The sequence below is a fragment of the Lissotriton vulgaris genome, chromosome 2_1 (assembly GCF_964263255.1).
Source record: "Lissotriton vulgaris chromosome 2_1, aLisVul1.2, whole genome shotgun sequence".
In the NCBI taxonomy this organism is placed as follows: domain Eukaryota; kingdom Metazoa; phylum Chordata; class Amphibia; order Caudata; family Salamandridae; genus Lissotriton; species Lissotriton vulgaris.
In genome coordinates, this window is record NC_141687.1 from 1825489622 (window position 1) to 1825510122 (window position 20501).

Here is a 20501-nt window from a genome sequence, read left to right on the forward strand (position 1 = left end):
CGAGGACGCTGACATAGCGGCTGCATTCGGGACCTTTTATGCCGACCTGTATGAGGCAGACGGGCTGGACGTGCGATGCGGTAGCGACTACCTTGACGGGGCAACCCTCCCATCGCTGACCGAAGCGCAGTCCCAGTTCCTCGACAGGCCCATAGGTCTGGAGCAGGTCATTTCCGCGATCTCCCGCCTCAAGCTGGGGAAATCTCCGGGCCCGGACGGCTACTCTGCGGCTTTTTATAAGAAGTTCTGCCAGCAGGTGGCCCCCCTACAGCAGGATCTCTTCAACACCTTCGATCAGGCCGGGACTATCCCCCCGGAACTGCTGGAGGTGGCGATATCTGTGATACCCAAAGCTGGCAGAGACCCCACCCGGTGCGGCTCCTATAGGCCAATATCTCTACTGAACGTAGACCTTAAGCTGTACACGGGTATCCTAGCAAGCCGGTTGGCGCCGTACATGCAGCAACTGGTCGAACCCGATCAGGCCGGCTTCATCCCCCAGCGGCAAACGAGCGACAACACCAGACGTGTCCTCCACCTGATTGAGGCCGGTTCACGCACGAGGCCGGGGTGTATGCTTCTCGCCATTGACGTCGAGAAGGCGTTCGATCGGGTGCACTGGCCCTATCTTGAACAGACGCTCCAGAGATTCGGCCTCGGGGAGACTACCCGAAATCGGATATTTAATTGCTAAAGACAGCCCACCGCGACGGTTCGGGTTAATGGCCACACCTCACCGCGTTTCCCGATAGGCAGGGGGACCAGGCAGGGTTGCCCGCTCTCCCCTCTCCTGTTTGCGCTCTACATGGAGCCACTGGCGCAAAGAGTCAGGCAACACCACCGCATTAGGGGCATCCCCTTTGGGGGAGAAACGCACAAGATCAGCCTGTATGCAGACGACATCCTATTTTCCCTAATGGACCCTATGCAATCCCTGCGGGCACTTCTGGTCGAACTGCACTCCTTTGCGCAGGCCTCGGGTTTTAAAATCAACGTGGATAAATCTGTGGCCCTGAATGTGTTGGTGCCCCCCGACGTGTTGGCAGATGCCAAAGCCGAGTTTGACCTGCAGTGGTCCAGTTCCACGGTCCCATATCTAGGGGTCCTACTGGCACCGACGGTGCGGGGCACGACAGAAGCCAACTACACCAAACTGAGCACGCAAATTAGTGAGACACTGCGGAAATGGAACCGCCTCACACTTTCCTGGCTCGGACACGTAGCGGCGGTCAAGATGACCCTCTTAGCGCAGGTTCAGTACATCTCTCAGACCCTTCCTCTACGCCCACCGACGGGATGGCTCCAAAAGACACAGGCGGACTAAGCGCGCTATCTCTGGAACGGGCGCCGTCCCCGCTTTAAGCAGCGAATCGCGACTCTCCCCCCAGCCCATGGAGGCGTGGGTCTGCCGGACCTCACCCTGTACTTTCAAGCGGCACAGCTGCGTACTCTAGTGGAATGGTACCAACTTGAGTCCAGCAAACATTAGCTCTTTCAGGACCAAGCTGTAGCCGGTCGACCCCTCCAGGGTGTGCCCTTTCTACCGCGGCGTCATAGACCCCCTAACCTCTATGCATCATACATTACGAGCACGGTGATGAGTCTGGGATCAAGTGGCTGTCCGGAGAGAACTCACCTCGTTTCCCTCCCATTGACGCCCATATTCGGGAATCCCGACTTTACCCCGGGCTTGGACCCGCAGCTTTTTAAAACATGGAGGACTACTCCCTGTAGGGAGGTAGGGCACATGTTCAATCTGGAGGGCATCCTCTCCTTTCAAAAAGTGAAAGAGGAGTATGGGATACAGGAGGCAGACCGACTCCCATACTTACAGGTCAGGCATTGGGTCTTACACCCCTCCATTCAGCCGGGAGCGCAGCGTTTCCTCACGCCGTATGATAAATGGCTCCTCACGCGCAAGTCTGAGAAGAAACTACTCTCAGATCTATACCAACACTTGCTCCTCACTCACATATACACCTATCACCCGGGGAAAGCTAGATCGGAGGAAGACCTGGGGAGGCAACTCACGCGGAAGGAGTGGGAGTGGATTTATCATAGAGCCAGACACTCGGCCTATCACACCGGCCTCACAGAGACCCTGACTAAAGTAGCCATGTATTGGTACCATACCCCAGCGCGCATCCATCGTTGGGACCCCAAGGCAAGCGATCGCTGTTGGGGGGAATGTGGGGAACGGGGTACACTCGAACACCTGCTATGGAGCTGTGAAAATCTCCGACAATACTGGTCCACCATCCTAGATCTAGTAGACGCGCACTTGGACACCCAGCTTCCCAGATTCCCTGCCTATGTAATTCTTGGCTTGCCAAATGCGCTGAAGTATCCCCTGAAATCCATGAGAGGGAGGTTGATTGCCATAGCACTGGGAGCCGCGGTGCAGAACATTGTGGCGCGCTGGAGAGACCCACAACCACCCATACACCTCGGCTGGCTACATAGACTCTGGACAGTGTTGGGGATGGAGAAACTGTCCCTGACGGCGGCAGGGCAGGGCGGGGCGAGGAGTTTGCAGACATCTGGCGGCCATTTTTTACTTTGCTCACCAAGGAATTTCGGGAGCTGAGCTGCCCCCGATACCTACGATTGCTGCATCTCGCAGACACCCCGCTCCCTGAAGCTAAGGCCAAGACCCGCAGGCGTAAAGTCCAGTGTGAAATAGTTCAAGCACCAGCCCTTTAGGGCTGCTGGGCCAGATGGGGCTTGGCCTGGATTACTTAGCGGACAAGAAGGGGGGTGGGGTAAGGGGGGGGATCGTTGGGGGTTGTTTGGGGTTTGGTTTTGTTGCACAAATTATTTCAGCATCCAACATGCTCCATTGCCTTTTGACGCGGCCGACCCGACTGGGTTGTAGGCGTAGGCGGCTTGCTGTGTTTAATGCGTCTTGATTGACACCTATGCCCGCCTTGATCTTACTTAAGCATTGTAATTGTGTGACCGGTGCCTTCATAAGCATGGGTCGGTATTTTTTGCTCTGAATAAACAGATTTAATACTAAAAGGTTTACATGCCTTGTTTCCACACTCTCCATTCAGTGGTGCTCAGTCAGATTTAAAACTTGATGCCTTTACTAATGGCATCCCCAATTGAACCAATGCACTGATGTCCAGTTTGACTGGTTCTTTATCTCTGCCTATCCTTACCACCCTCTGTGGTGCCTGCTATTCATATTGGCCACTCCATTACCCTTCATCCTTCTGCCCTCCTCGTCATCCCACCGAAGAGGCAAAGGAGCTGCATAGACTGGACGCTAGAAATGTTCTCTATTACTAGGATCACACTCCACAGGTCAGAGTGGGTGATAAACTCTTTCCGGACTTTACTGGAGCGAAGAAGGGCAAGGCAGTATCCAAACAAACTATTACTTATTGGGTCATCCTTTTCATTAGGATCAGCTAAGTCTTAACCAAGAAAGATCTTCCAGGGTCATTTGTGCCCACTCTACTACTAGAGCGGTGGCTGCATCCACGACACATCAGAAGCATTCAGATGGCTGGCATCTGCTTGGCAGTCACGAAGTCATCCTTGGATACTTTTGCCAAGTACAGTTGGCTCAAAATGAAAGCACTCAATGACAGGTACTTTGGCCTGGCTTTGTTACGTCACTTCCTTTGATAATCTGCGCTACTTGATTCCACATCCCAGACTCATTCATAAGGGGAGGAATCTTCAGGATGATGGAAATGTTACTTTGAGTAATCTGCAGGAAAATCATGTATCCACCAAACTGTACTTATCAATCTCCTTCAGTGGTTCTCTGACTTCCACTGTGCACCTTCCACTTCCCAAAAAAATCAACAGACTTTTTGTGAATTTCTGGGACAATTGTTTTCTACAACTGTGAGACTTAAATGTTTATTCCATGAACATTTCTCTCAGCAGAAGGTTATCAAAGTGTACCTTTGGAAACCATATTCCTGGGACATCTGTTTACAGTTAAGTAATGTTTCAATTTTACCTGGGCGTCTTACATTTTTCGGGCTGCGAAATAATGTAAGGTGTTTTATTGCGATATTGTCAGAGTTCTAAACGTACAGGTTGCATGAATGGATAGTTTGTGACTCGTTGGTTATGACTGGCATCTGCATAAAATATCAACCAAAGTTGATGTGATACATTTTTTTTTCTTTCTTTTTCATGCCGTAGCCATGTCAGATTGCCGATCGAGTGTGCAGCTGCTGTGTGATCATGGGGCATCTGTAAACGCCAAGGATGGGGTAGGTCCATTCGTCTTTGCAATCCCAGGGTGTGCCCACCATAAGGATATTTCTGTCCCATCCCCAGCATTGGCTCTTGCAGGAGCTGCTTTGGTGTCTTGCCTAGGTTATGCTCTCCCAATGTTCATTTGTTGACATTCCTATGGTGGACTGTTTTTGTGCCAGGACCATGGTGTGCTCTGTTAGTGGGTCCTTTGTGTCTGATTGGAAGGTGGGCTCTCTGCTAGGAACTTGTTCTTTTCCATCCCCGTGCTAAGCTGTCTGGGTTGCATCTCTGTACCAAGTTCAGTGTGTTTGTATTCATGGTTCTGCTTCTGTCTAACCAAGCATTCCTTCTGATTCACAGGATGGGAGGACACCTCTGGTGCTGGCCACACAGATGTGTCGTCCTACAATTTGCCAGCTGCTGATAGATAAAGGAGCCGATGTCAATGGCAGAGATAAGCAGAACAAGTAAGCACTGCAAAGATTTGACACAACCTCGAACTTGGGGAGTCCCAACAAGTTTTTGAAATGTTATGTTTATTTATATGAGGGACTAGTTGTGTTAACCCGGGAAAGGATAGGCAGGAGCAGGTTATCTTTATTGTAGAGCGATTATGGAATTGATCTGTACTGACACTTTAGAGACAGTACTTAGAATCTGCTTTGAATGTCCTGAATGGAACAGAGATTGGAAACATCTAGAATGTGAAATAAAGGAGAGGAAATTGAAATGGACGAAATACTCCTTTCATGATCAAGAAACCCGCGCCATATTTATGCAACCGGACCACCGTTAGTGTTGGCACTCAAACTTGGTGGCAGGTAGAGTCATTTCCGTTTTGGGGTGAAAGGTTTGGAACCCCTGAAGTCCAGACCTTGGGAATCAACCAAGTCTGTTGTCTACATTTTTTTAAACTAAAGATTAGTCTCTTCGAGAAGAATGCGACATGATTGTCACGCAAATCATTTACTGCCGATGTTCCACCTGTGCATCTACCCCTCAAAGATGTTACCGGCTCTAACAAACCCAGTAATTACACCACATAGGTACATTGTAGACCGACATGAGAACGCCTCTAAAGCAGCCTACTTCTTCCACCTCCTTAGTTACGAGACATCAGGAGTATCCGCGATGATTAATTTGATAGTGCTGCAACTCGATCGAAATGTGATGAATCCGTTCTGTACCAATTAGTTAAACAAGCCAGTTCACGTTGAACTTCCTCTAACAGGAACCTCCCATGCATTTTGGAATTTTTTCATCATCGAGGATTGGACTTTTTTGTAAGGATCAGTAGATCACTGCTGCTAAAATTCTGAAGTAGTAATTCATTTCTCAAGTTTGATCCTAGCCCTCCAAAACTAGGAAATATTTGGTGGATTAATTTCACTCTTTCATTTTCCTACAATTCTGTTGCATAATTCATGGAAGTCATCGCAATAGCTAGCGAGTTACCTGCGTAATAATGAGCCAGATGTCCTCAATGGTGGTTATTTTTCTCTTACATTGAGTGGTATTAGCTGTGGTTGAAATTTAAAAGATGTAATTGGTAGAACTGGACATTTTTACATGGTTTTAAAAAAATGTTTTTTTTATTTTGTTTGAAAACAAAAGGAAACAATCCATAACAAAATTCAGGTACAGTCAAGCAGTGTTGTACATTATATATAACATATATCAAACTGTACACCTTTACAGCAAATGTGGGCCTTTTGAAAACACATCTTTATAAAGCCCACATACTTGTTTAGCGGATTTTTGTTGCTTGTTTTTAAGTATCAAATGTTTTTCCTATTTTAATATTGTATTTCGTATTTCTGTCTCCCCTAACTTAAACCGCTGTATCTTAATCGTATTTCTCTTAATTTGTTAAATTTAGAGGTTTGGTAGAATTGATTCATTTCTGTTTAAAAAACGCCCAGCCAGTATACTCTCACAGTTTGTAGCAACCCATTTAAACTCTTTTCATCCAAAATCACAGGGACGCTGTTCAACTGAATAAAGTGCATATGGATATTTGATAGAAACATTTAGCATAGAATACCATGTCTTTAATTCAATAACATATTCACCGTACTTTTTTTGCTCCCCTTGACCAAAACGCTTAACATATTCTCAAATGGCAGTGTAGGTTCCATTTAGTCTGGCTCGAAGCACTGCTAAATAACCTACATCAGAGTTGTCAGCTATGTACAACTAGTACTTCTGGATACCACTTTTTTTTTTTACTTTACAGGAATTCTCTGTTCCACAGTAACTTAGTAATTTAGTTTAAGTATATATGTTAGATTGTAGCAAAACTGTAGTGATTCATTAGCATGAAGTACAGCTATGTGCAGTTGAGAAACTTGCCCCTGCTCATTTTAATTTGATTTCAGAGCAGTTAGTTCGTGCTGGAGTAGTTAGCATTTGTTTAAAAAAACGAAAACAAAGGAATACTCAGCATTTTTTAAAATGTTTACAATCGAAGACTGCACCAGCCACAAGCCTTGTGGTACCTACAGCGCTCTGATCTATATACTTCTGAGATTTCCATGAGGTAAGTGAGTTGATTGAGGTGGTTGGATGACTAGTTCATGAACAATGAGAACTTTGTTAATAAATCTTTCTTGCTCCATCATGGGATCTTCAACAATATACACATGGCTATGCAGGGCTCGAGTCGGGGTAATGCGCGGGTGGACGACGTCCCCCCACTTATTTTACCAGGTGGATGCCGTCCCCCCTGCCAAACAGCTGGAGTTTACTCTTTGGCCTCTATGGGACGAGATCGGAGCACACAGCACGCTGCTCACGCCTCATGCGCTGAGTTCTCAGACGCAATCTCATCTAAGGGGTGAGCGAGGGGAGGCAATGAGCCCGATGGTGCAAGCCTCCTTTTGTGACATAACTTCCTGTTGTGACGTCACTTCCGGTGTCAGCGTCCCCCCACTTCTTTTTAGGTCTCGGCCTGCGTAGGCTGCGCTTGCGCCGTCTCGCCGGGCGAGAAATTATGGGAGGTAAACGAGCCAGCTCTTCTCCATTGGCTGGCTTCCTAAACGGCAGCCAGCCATTGGAGAAGAGTTCTGCCTGTCACTCTAAGCCCCGTCCATTTCGGATTGAGGGGTGTGTTTTTTGCTGTCCTTTCTATCTGTGACGTCATCCGTCACTCAACAAAAACACGCCCCCCCAGTCTGAAAAGGACAGGGCTTAGATACAAAGGTGTAGGTTCCCTTCGCGAAAGCCTGCTGTTCTATGAAGGCCATGCGACACCCACAGTGTCACGCACTCTGTCATCGGCCTCCTGCAGCATCCGCGTGCGACGTCTGCGGGGAGCAGCCGTGACGTGGCCAGGGCTGCTTAGAATTTTTTTATACTGGCTCTTAGGTAAAGCCCTCCGATGCCCTTGCGTCGACGTCGCGCTATTGAAAACTGAAAAATATACATTGTTAAAAAATTAAACGTTATACATTACTTGAGATTTACTTTTATCTTTCAAGCGAAAAACAAAGTAACACTATTCCAAGACTGCAATAGCTTTGTTCTGATGCGGATTTGAGTCTAGCGGGTTTTTCTTCTCTCTCTACGACGTAGAATCTGCAGCAGACTGTGCAGACAGTCGTGGGATAGTGACGTCACTTCCTGTGGCGACTGTTAGGTGGCGGAGAGAGCGTGGTGATCCGTGGAGCGAAACCCAGGATTTCGGAAGAAACTAAGCCATGCCCAAGTAAGACATGGAAATCAGGAGAAGGGAGGGTAGGGCAGCCTTGCTGTGCTTAAGGGAAATAATCGATAGTGGGCTTGTACACGTGAGTTACCTTCTGATATGGAGTACCGGTAGGAGGCCTTGCACAGCACCGTGGGGATTAACACGGAACCCCTGTGTGGGTGAACAGCCTCAGTCTTTGTGTGGGCGATAGCGAGACTACAATGATAGCTTTAGTTATCCGAATGTTGCCTGAGTTTTCTTACAAATAGTCCTGTCTTAGTCGTTCGCTGGAGAAAGGTGAACGGTCCATTGATATTATTTTATCTTTCCTCGACTGATTTATTTCCCCAAATGAAACAGACCACGGCCACCTGTCTAAAACATTTCTTGAGAAAATCACAAAGATGGCGTCCCCATTCGGTCATAGCCTCACTCTGCAAAATTCATAGCGAAACCCCGAATTGACTGAACAAGGATTTGGCCGCCAGTGCTGTACCCTAATGGAAACCTCTGCTGTTTGTAGTTACTGGGCAATAGGGTGTCTTTAGCTTCCCATCGGTTAGCGCACATCTAAAGGAACGCCCTTGAAGATGCGTCTCGTCTAACGACCATAGACTTGGCGGTCGTTCCCGTGAACTTCTACTACAGGGCGGAAACCCTAATTGCCTCTGCCACATTAACACGGTGATAACTACCGTACTACTATTCTAATGATATGTGCTTCCTTACGCACTATGCTTTGTTGTGTAGCCCTTGCAAGCTTCTGTTCTTCCTCAAGGGCGGTAGTGTAGCTTTTACCCAAGAGACAGTGACTCAAGAGCCATAACGCTGTAAACTTCCAAGATCTTTTTCAAATAATGCATTTTTTTTAAACTACAAGGCTATTGCAAACTCATTTTTTACAACGCAAAACAGCAGAAATCGGCCTGCACTCACTTTTATAGCGTTTATTTGCAGCCCGTTAAACTGAATGTTAACTCTGTTCAACCGTGCTTTCTCTAGACATCCCCTTTCATCAATTACAAAATAATTAAATGTCACCATGAGCCTAAATCTTTAAAACATATAGTATATGCAAATTACACTTAAAACATGCACTTGTCCACACCCAAAAGGGTTTCAGAAGAGCAATAACTTATTGCCCCTTACTATCTTGTCATAATCTCTGGTACTATCCTCGTATGCTTTCATGCTTCACACTACACACAATTTATGATTAGTTGGAAACTCTGGATAAGAAATACATCGCACATTTGGCTTCGTACGCCTGGAAATATGAAGTAAAATCATGGCGCAAACACTCTGCCTTTTTAATCCAGTGCTAGCATGTAAGAGGCTCTTATGCGGGTAAACGGGTATAATGACATAGTCTATTTTCCGCACAACTGATTCCTTGGTGAATCTCTTTTGTTTGGCCCTTGTTTGCATTTAGTTACAGATCGTTACACCACGGCCGCAGAAAGGTGGCCCCATGTCTTTACCGCCCTTTATGTGAAGCTTATACTTTAGCACCCGGATCCTACAGCAATTAGAACCCCATGACTTCCTGCCATTGGTGCAGTAGCACCAGAACCCAGAGGGGGTCACTGAACTCTGATAATTGCAGGATAATACGATGAAAGCGTCATACCAATGCACCATTGTCCTTGCTCACACCAGGGCCCATGGAATCCGAGCTGCGCTACTGCTTATAGACACACCCCTCCGGGATACAGGCACCTTCCATGACCGTATCTACTGCTGATGGGTTTAAAGGTCTCATTGAATCTCGCATCTCCCTTCTCTGTCCCGGGACATCCCATCCCTTTTATCCTAGACATGGCTGACCTCTGCTTCAAACAAAATCGGTAGTTTGAGCCCCGCACGTGTGAAAGTGACACTCCTTTCCCACAAGAATTGCATACCACAGCCTAGACATTTAGTAGCACTTTTAAGATGTTACACTGGATTAAGTCACCTGCTGCACAGATCTGTGTATGTCCAGGGACTCCCAGAGTGTAGTGCTGACAGGGTAGTTTACATGTTTTGGGCACAAATGCAGAGATCAGCGTGTAATGTGCTAGTCAAAGTGCCGAATCCCCCCCTCTCCACCTCTGCTCTCACCACCACCTCCACTCCCCCTCCCTCCCTGCACCTTTACTCTCACCTCCACTGCCACACCCTCCTTCCTCCCTCCACCTTCTCTCCCCCTCCCTCCACTTCAACCACCCCCTCCACCTCCACTCCTGTTTCCCTTCCCTCCATCTCCACTCACTCACCCCCTCCCTCCACCTGCACTCCACCCTCCCCACCCCCTCCCTCCCTGCACCTCCACTCCCCCTCATCCCATCCCCTCCCTCCCTGCACCTCCACTCCACTCCTACCCCACCACTCCCAATACCTCCACTCCTCCCACTGCCTCCTTCCTTGCATAAACAATAAAACTAAAACACATTTTTGGTATTAATTCTGGTTTTTATTAGGATACGTCAAATGTATATAATGTTTTCTAGGTTATATATAAAGTGACAAATGGTTATAACACTTTCTTAATGATAACTTATAACTTTTAAACATGTTGCACAACATTCACAATGCTCTGACACCACCACCACCACCACATCCACATCCACATCCACCACCACCACCACCACCACCACCACATCCACCACCACCACCACCACATCCACCACCACATCCACCACCACCACCACCACATCCACCACCACATCCACCACCACCACCACATCCACCACCACCACATCCACCGCCGCCACATCCACCGCCGCCACGTCCACCACCACCACATCCACCGCCGCCACATCCACCGCCGCCACATCCACCGCCGCCACATCCACCGCCGCCACATCCACCGCCGCCACATCCACCGCCGCCACATCCACCGCCGCCACATCCACCGCCGCCACATCCACCGCCGCCACATCCACCACCGCCACATCCACCACCGCCACATCCACCGCCGCCACATCCACCACCGCAACCACCACATCCACCAGCACCACATTTACCACCACCCCATCCACCACCACATCCACCACCACCCCATCCACCACCATCCCATCCACCACATCCACCAGATCCTCCACCACCACATCTATGTGTGTGTGTGTGTGGCTCTGTGTGTGTGTGTGTGTGTGTGTGTGTGTGTGTGTGTGTGTGTGTGTATGGGTGCAAATGCAATAGGTTTCGCATTTGCGAGACATTAAGCTAATAGGTTTCGCATTTGCGAGACATTAAGCTATTGGCACTGTTCCCTCGCTGTGCTTGCTTTCCTGCCCCCTGGTCCCTCGTTGTGATTGTTTTTCTGTCCTCTGTTCCCTCATTGTGATTGTGATTCTGCCCTCTGTTTCCTCGTTGTGATTGCGATTCTGTCCTCTGTTCCCTCGTTGTGATTGTGATTCTGTCCTCTGTTCCCTCGTTGTGATTGTGATTCTGCCCTCTGTTTCCTCATTGTGATTGTTTCCCTGTGTGTGGATCTGTGTGTGTGTGTGTGTGTGTGTGTGTGTGGCTCTGTGTGTGTGTGTGTGGCTGTGTGTGTGGCTCTGTGTGTGTGTGTGTGTGTGGCTGTGTGTGTGGCTCTGTGTGTGTGTGTGGCTCTTTGTGTGTGTGTGTGGCTCTTTGTGTGTGCGTGTGGCTCTTTGTGTGTGCGTGTGGCTCTTTGTGTGTGTGTTGGGCTGTGTGTGTGTGTGTGTGTGTGTGTGTGTGTGTGTTGGGCTGTGTGTGTGTGTGTTGGGCTCTGTGTGTGTGTGTTGGGCTCTGTGTGTGTGTGTTGGGCTCTGTGTGTTGGGCTCTGTGTGTGTGTGTTGGGCTCTGTGTGTGTGTGTGTGTTGGGCTCTGTGTGTGTGTGTGTTGGGCTCTGTGTGTGTGTGTGTGTTGGGCTCTGTGTGTGTGTGTGTTGGGCTCTGTGTGTGTGTGTGTGTTGGGCTCTGTGTGTGTGTGTTGGGCTCTGTGTGTGTGTGTTGGGCTCTGTGTGTGTGTGTTGGGCTCTGTGTGTGTGTGTTGGGCTGTGTGTGTGTTGGGCTGTGTGTGTGTGTGTGTGTGTTGGGCTCTGCGTGTGTGTATGTGTTGGGCTCTGTGTGTGTGTGTGTGTTGGGCTCTGTGTGTGTGTGTTGGGCTCTGTGTGTGTGTGTGTGTTGGGCTCTGTGTGTGTGTGTGTTGGGCTCTGTGTGTGTGTGTTGGGCTGTGTGTGTGTGTTGGGCTCTGTGTGTGTTGGGCTCTGTGTGTGTTGGGCTCTGTGTGTGTTGGGCTCTGTGTGTGTGTGTGTGTGTGTTGGGCTCTGTGTGTGTGTGTGTTGGGCTGTGTGTGTGTGTGTGGCTGTGTGTGTGTGTGTGGCTGTGTGTGTGTGTGGGGCTGTGTGTGTGGGGCTGTGTGTGTGTGTGTTGGGCTCTGTGTGTGTGTGTGTTGGGCTCTGTGTGTTGGGCTCTGTGTGTGTGTGTGGCTCTTTGTGTGTGTGTGTGTGTGGCTCTTTGTGTGTGTGTTGGGCTGTGTGTGTGGGTGTGTGTGTGTGTGTGTTGGGCTCTGTGTGTGTGTTGGGCTCTGTGTGTGTGTTGGGCTCTGTGTGTGTGTTGGGCTCTGTGTGTGTGTGTTGGGCTCTGTGTGTGTGTGTTGGGCTCTGTGTGTGTGTGTGTTGGGCTCTGTGTGTGTGTGTGTTGGGCTCTGTGTGTGTGTGTGTTGGGCTCTGTGTGTGTGTGTGTGTGTTGGGCTCTGTGTGTGTGTGTGTTGGTCTCTGTGTGTGTGTGTGTTGGGCTCTGTGTGTGTGTGTTGGGCTCTGTGTGTGTGTGTTGGGCTCTGTGTGTGTGTTGGGCTCTGTGTGTGTGTTGGGCTCTGTGTGTGTGTTGGGCTCTGTGTGTGTGTTGGGCTCTGTGTGTGTGTTGGGCTCTGTGTGTGTTGGGCTGTGTGTGTGTGTGTGTGTTGGGCTCTGTGTGTGTGTATGTGTTGGGCTCTGTGTGTGTGTATGTGTGGGGCTCTGTGTGTGTGTGTGTGTTGGGCTCTGTGTGTGTGTGTGTTGGGCTCTGTGTGTGTGTGTGTGTTGGGCTCTGTGTGTGTGTGTGTGTTGGGCTCTGTGTGTGTGTGTTGGGCTCTGTGTGTGTGTGTTGGGCTCTGTGTGTGTGTGTTGGGCTCTGTGTGTGTGTTGGGCTCTGTGTGTGTTGGGCTCTGTGTGTGTGTGTGTGTGTGTTGGGCTCTGTGTGTGTGTGTTGGGCTCTGTGTGTGTGTGTGTGTTGGGCTGTGTGTGTGTGTGTTGGGCTCTGTGTGTGTGTGTGTTGGGCTCTGTGTGTGTTGGGCTCTGTGTGTGTGTGTGTGTTGGGCTCTGTGTGTGTGTGTTGGGCTCTGTGTGTGTGTGTGTGTTGGGCTCTGTGTGTGTTGGGCTCTGTGTGTGTTGGGCTCTGTGTGTGTTGGGCTCTGTGTGTGTTGGGCTGTGTGTGTGTGTGTGTGGGGCTCTGTGTGTGTGTGTGTGTGTGTGGGGCTCTGTGTGTGTGTGTGTGTGGGGCTCTGTGTGTGTGGGGCTGTGTGTGTGTGTGTTGGGCTCTGTGTGTGTGTGTGTTGGGCTCTGTGTGTGTGTGTGCTGGGCTCTGTGTGTGTGTGTGTTGGGCTCTGTGTGTGTGTGTTGGGCTCTGTGTGTGTGTGTTGGGCTGTGTGTGTGTGTGTTGGGCTCTGTGTGTGTGTGTTGGGCTCTGTGTGTGTGTGTGTGTTGGGCTCTGTGTGTGTGTGTGTGTTGGGCTCTGTGTGTGTGTGTGTTGGGCTCTGTGTGTGTGTGTGTTGGGTTCTGTCTGTCTGTCTGTGTTGGGCTCTGTCTGTCTGTCTGTGTGTGTTGGGCTGTGTGTGTGTGTGTGTGTGTTGGGCTCTGTGTGTGTGTTGTGTTGGGCTCTGTGTGTGTGTTGTGTTGGGCTCTGTGTGTGTGTTGTGTTGGGCTCTGTGTGTGTGTTGTGTTGGGCTCTGTGTGTGTGTTGGGCTCTGTGTGTGTGTGTGTGTTGGGCTCTGTGTGTGTGTGTGTGTGTGTTGGGCTATGTGTGTGTGTGTGTGTGTTGGGCTCTGTGTGTGTGTGTGTTGGGCTCTGTGTGTGTGTGTGTTGGGCTCTGTGTGTGTGTGTGTGTTGGGCTCTGTGTGTGTGTGTGTTGGGCTGTGTGTGTGTGTGTGTGTGTTGGGCTCTGTGTGTGTGTGTTGGGCTCTGTGTGTGTGTGTTGGGCTCTGTGTGTGTGTGTTGGGCTGTGTGTGTGTGTTGGGCTCTGTGTGTGTGTGTTGGGCTCTGTGTGTGTGTGTTGGGCTGTGTGTGTTGGGCTGTGTGTGTGTGTGTGTGTTGGGCTCTGTGTGTGTGTATGTGTTGGGCTCTGTGTGTGTGTATGTGTTGGGCTCTGTGTGTGTGTATGTGTTGGGCTCTGTGTGTGTGTATGTGTTGGGCTCTGTGTGTGTGTATGTGTGGGGCTCTGTGTGTGTGTGTGTGTGGGGCTCTGTGTGTGTGTGTGTGTTGGGCTCTGTGTGTGTGTGTGTTGGGCTCTGTGTGTGTGTGTGTTGGGCTCTGTGTGTGTGTGTGTTGGGCTCTGTGTGTGTGTGTTGGGCTCTGTGTGTGTGTGTGTGTGTTGGGCTGTGTGTGTGTGTGTTGGGCTCTGTGTGTGTTGGGCTCTGTGTGTGTTGGGCTCTGTGTGTGTTGGGCTCTGTGTGTGTTGGGCTCTGTGTGTGTGTGTGTTGGGCTCTGTGTGTGTGTGTGTGGGGCTGTGTGTGTGTGTGTGTGTGTGGGGGGCTCTGTGTGTGTGTGTGTTGGGCTCTGTGTGTGTGTGTGTTGGGCTCTGTGTGTGTGTGTGTGTTGGGCTCTGTGTGTGTGTGTGTGTTGGGCTCTGTGTGTGTGTGTGTGTGTGTGTGTGGGCTGTGTGTGTGTGTGTTGGGCTGTGTGTGTGTGTGTGTGTGTTGGGCTCTGTGTGTGTGTGTGTGTTGGGCTCTGTGTGTGTGTGTGTGTGTGTTGGGCTCTGTGTGTGTGTGTGTTGGGCTCTGTGTGTGTGTGTGTGTTGGGCTCTCTGTGTGTGTGTGTGTGTGTGTGTGTGTTGGGCTCTCTGGGTTTGTGTTACTATCCTTGTGGGGACTTGGGTGTGATAACACACTCACGCTGTGGGGACTTGATTGCACTGTGGGGACCTGAACCCAAGTCCCCACAAGGTAATGTCCTTTAAATGATAAAAAATGACTTCAGGAACATCTCTGTCAATTTTTACAACTTTTAAAAAAATTGTCTTGTGGGGACCTGTGTTTCAGAAAGTGTGTTTATATTTTTGCTCCCTCTGCCCCCATAGACAGGAGGCGGTACTGCAGTCTTAAACACACTTTGCATTTAAACACACTTTGTTCACCAGGAACACAAGTTAGCAGCAGAAAGCACAGATATTTAAAAGGAAAAGCTGCAAACCCCGGGGTTAAAACATATTTTTCATGCAAAGTAACATTTTCCCCATTTAATAAAGTAAAACTTTATTTACATGAAAATTTTGAATTCAGACTATTTGAGTTTAAAAATTGTTAAACATTGTTCAGGTCCGGACTTTCTAAAGGAAGCCTTTTGCGCCCACTTACCTAGCAGAAACCTACCATCCTCAACCGCAAATCTCATCACGATTCCCGCACAAACAAGGTCTCCTGGGGAAACAAACGATTCACTGTTGCCATGGCCAGACTGTGGAAAAGCCTCCCTCAGCCAATTAAATCCTGTGCATCGCTGCCGGCTTTCAGGAAGCTAATAAATACCTGCCGGCTTTCAGGAAGCTAATAAATAGCAATGAGCAGCACACCACTTCACTACTGCCTCTCCCGTCTACAGCGCCAAGACACCCATGGGTATTTGCACGCTCTACAAATTGCTTAAATAAATGAATAGATAAATATAAAACTTTATAAATAAATAAATGGTGAAGCAACAGAAGCAAATTCTCACATACATCTGCAAATGCCTCATTCCCACTAGTAATGTGCTTGTGTCACTCCACTTTGAAGCACTTTACATGAGCACCAGTTAAGTCATGTACAATTTCTTTAGGCACAGGGAAATTAAGTGATTTGACCAGAATCACAGGATGTCAAGCTAACATCAAGAATTGAGTTTGAAGTTTGCAGCTCTAGCATAACGCCACATCCTCTCCACCCTTCCGACTTGAAAACTTTCTCACTCATAAGGCAGGTGGTTGAGCACAGCCTATGCTACTACAGTATGTTGTAGTTAAACTAGTATGATCTTGGAAGGCACACTATATTAAAATACGCAGGAAGGGCCAATTGAAGTGGACATCAACATGAAGGTGCCCATTTTACAGCAGAACTTTGCACCTTAGCTGATGCACTAAGTTCAAACAGTAATAAGCCTGGGTGCCAATGCAGTAGTAAGGGCACTGTGAGCCCAAATGCAAGCTAGGGATTTGGTCTCCTATCCGCCTCCCTTTTTAGGCTTTTAAAACATACCCACTATTTAGAGTGAATCAGGACTCCGTGCCTCGGCACCTACTTCACTACGGTTGATATATATCAGAGTCTGCATTTTATAATTGAATAAGGCCAACAAGGCTCTGACAACTTCTTTATGTACTGTGATGAATAGTGGCAGCGTCAGTGATTTTTCTTTTCCCTACCCCCTCCGTTGATAGTGTTGACCCCTCACACGCCCCCACCCTACTGCCAGCAATTAAAATAAATGTCATGATGTGGTCTGTTTTGGCTGGGCTGCATCATAGTGCTTTAAATTAATTTCAATTTCATCCATGAGGCAGAGCAGGCATGCTGCTGTAAAACAGGGCAAAAAAACTGTCAAAGCCAGTAGCTGTGTCGTAGGTAACACCTGTTGGCTTTGCTAATGCTGGTTATATGACCGTTCTTCACCCATCTATGGGAATGAAGTTGATTTAATTTGTAAAAGCATTAGAAACAGTTTGAAAATTAAGCAATTCAATTAAATGTAATTTCAACTTATGGCAATATTTGAATATATTTTTTAAGCATTTCACTAATGTTCTAAGAACATGCTTTTTCTGTTAAAATTAAACTTCCCATTGCTGTGGGCATGACATTACTGCAGTTCATCATCTGAGAGAGAATAACTGTTAGCACAAAGCAACTCTAGGCACTCACTCATCTAGCCATCATCTTAAGAACGTATTCCAAAGTGCATATTAATATGTAATCAAATTTGTAAAAAACGATCAGATCAGTTTATATTGTATCATGTTTTAATGCACCATCATTCTTTAATTGCAGATAAGGATCATACCACAATAGTGATGTAATCTGGGATTCAAATCATATCCAAATTGCTTGTAACAATGTTTAACAATTTTTAAACTCAAATAGTCTGAATTCAAAATTTTCATGTAAATAAAGTTTTACTTTATTAAATGGGGAAAATGTTACTTTGCATGAAAAATATGTTTTAACCCCGGGGTTTGCAGCTTTTCCTTTTAAATATCTGTGCTTTCTGCTGCTAACTTGTGTTCCTGGTGAACAAAGTGTGTTTAAATGCAAAGTGTGTTTAAGACTGCAGTACCGCCTCCTGTCTATGGGGGCAGAGGGAGCAAAAATATAAACACACTTTCTGAAACACAGGTCCCCACAAGACAATTTTTTTAAAAGTTGTAAAAATTGACAGAGATGTTCCTGAAGTCATTTTTTATCATTTAAAGGACATTACCTTGTGGGGACCTGGGTTCAGGTCCCCACAGTGCAATCAAGTCCCCACAGCGTGAGTGTGTTATCACACCCAAGTCCCCACAAGGATAGTAACACAAACCCAGAGCCAACACACACACACACACAGAGCCAACACACACACAGAGCCCCACACACACACAGAGCCCCACACACACACAGAGCCCCACACACACACAGAGCCCCACACACACAGAGCCCAACACACACACACAGAGAGCCCCACACACACACACACAGAGAGCCCCACACACACACACACACACAGAGCCCCACACACACAGAGAGCCCAACACACACACACAGAGCCCAACACACACACACAGAGCCCAACACACACACACAGAGCCCAACACACACACAGAGCCCAACACACACACACAGAGCCCAACACACACACACACAGAGCCCAACACACACACACACACAGAGCCCAACACACACACACACAGAGCCCAACACACACACACAGAGCCCAACACACACACACAGAGCCCAACACACACATACAGAGCCCAACACACACACACAGAGCCCAACACACACACACAGAGCCCAACACACACACACAGAGCCCAACACACACAGCCCAACACACACAGCCCAACACACACAGCCCAACACACATACACAGAGCCCAACACACACACACACAGCCCAACACACAGAGCCCAACACACACACACACACACACACAGAGCGCAACACACACACACACAGAGACCAACACAACACACACACAGAGACCAACACAACACACACACAGAGCCCAACACAACACACACACAGAGCCCAACACAACACACACACAGAGCCCAACACACACACACAGAGCCCAACACACACACACACACACAGAGCCCAGCACACACACACACACAGAGCCCAGCACACACACACACACAGAGCCCAGCACACACAGCCCAACACACAGCCCAACACACACAGCCCAACACACACAGCCCAACACACACAGCCCAACACACACACACACACACACACAGAGCCCAACACACACACACACACAGAGCCCAACACACACACACACACACAGAGCCCAACACACACACACACACAGAGCCCAACACACACACACACACACACACACACAGAGCCCAACACACAACACACACAGAGCCCAACACACAACACACACAGAGCCCAACACACACACACACACACACACACAGAGCCCAACACACACACACACACACACACAGAGCCACACACACACACACAGAGCCCCCCCCCCACACACACACACAGAGCCACACACACACACACACACAGAGCCCAACACACACACACACATAGCCCAACACACACACACACACACAGCCCAACACACACACACAGAGCCCAACACACACACACACAGCCCAACACAGACAGACAGACAGACAGAGCCCAACACAGACAGACAGACAGACAGAGCCCAACACACATACACACAGAACCCAACACACACACACACAGAGCCCAACACACACACACACACACACAGAGCCCAACACACACACACACAGAGCCCAACACACACACACACAGAGCCCAACACACACACACACATAGAGCCCAACACACACACACAGAGCCCAACACACACACACAGAGCCCAACACACACACACAGAGCCCAACACACACACACACACAGAGCCCAACACACACACACACAGAGCCCAACACACACACACACAGAGCCCAACACACACACACAGAGCCCAACACACACACACACAGAGCCCAACACACACACACACAGAGCCCAACACACACACACACAGAGCCCAACACACACACACACAGAGCCCAACACACACACACAGAGCCCAACACACACACACACACACAGAGCCCAACACACACACACAGAGCCCAAAACACAGACACAGAGCCCAACACACACACACACAGAGCCCAACACACACACACAGAGCCCAACACACACACACAGAGCCCAACACACACACACAGAGCCCAACACACACACACAGAGCCCAACACACACACACAGAGCCCAACACACACACACAGAGCCCAACACACACACACAGAGCCCAACACACACACACACACAGAGCCCAACACACACACACACACAGAGCCCAACACACACACACACAGAGCCCAACACACACACACACAGAGCCCAACACACACACACACAGAGCCCAACACACACACACACAGAGCCCAACACACACACACACAGAGCCCAACACACACACACAGAGCCCAACACACACACACAGAGCCCCCCCACACACACAGAGCCCAACACACACACACAGAGCCCAACACACACACACAGAGCCCAACACACACACACAGAGCCCAACACACACACACAGAGCCCAACACACACACACACAGAGCCCAACACACACACACACACAGAGCCCAACACACACACACACAGAGCCCGAAACACACAGCCCAACACACACAGCCCAACACACATACACAGAGCCCAACACACACACACACACACACAGAGCCCAACACACAGAGCCCAACACACACACACACACATAGTCCCCACAAGGATGGTAACACGTGTATGGGTGTGTGTGTGTGTGTGTTGGCTCTGTGTGTGTGTTGGCTCTGTGTGTGTGTGTGTGTTGGGCTCTGTGTGTGTGTGTTGGGCTCTGTGTGTGTGTGTTGGGCTCTGTGTGTGTGTGTTGGGCTCTGTGTGTGTGTGTTGGGCTCTGTGTGTGTGTGTTGGGCTGTGTGTGTGTGTGTTGGGCTCTGTGTGTGTGTGTGTGTGTGTGTGTGTTGGGCTCTGTGTGTGTGTGTGTTGGGCTCTGTGTGTGTGTGTTGGGCTCTGTGTGTGTGTGTTGGGCTCTGTGTGTGTGTGTTGGGCTCTGTGTGTGTGTGTGTGTTGGGCTCTGTGTGTGTGTGTGTTGGGCTCTGTC

General features: G+C 49.1%; 1 protein-coding gene across 4 annotated transcripts in view; it reads left to right on the forward strand.

Annotated features, from left to right (window-relative positions):
* UACA (uveal autoantigen with coiled-coil domains and ankyrin repeats) overlaps positions 1–20501 on the forward strand; it is a 403907-nt gene that overhangs the window by 320767 nt on the left and 62639 nt on the right. For all 4 annotated transcript variants that reach the window (XM_086957925.1, XM_086957928.1, XM_086957929.1 and 1 more), the window contains exons 6-7: positions 4168–4238; positions 4585–4691. In XM_086957925.1, coding sequence (XP_086814051.1) covers positions 4168–4238; positions 4585–4691 — 178 coding nt within the window. The remainder of the gene's footprint in view (positions 1–4167; positions 4239–4584; positions 4692–20501) is intronic.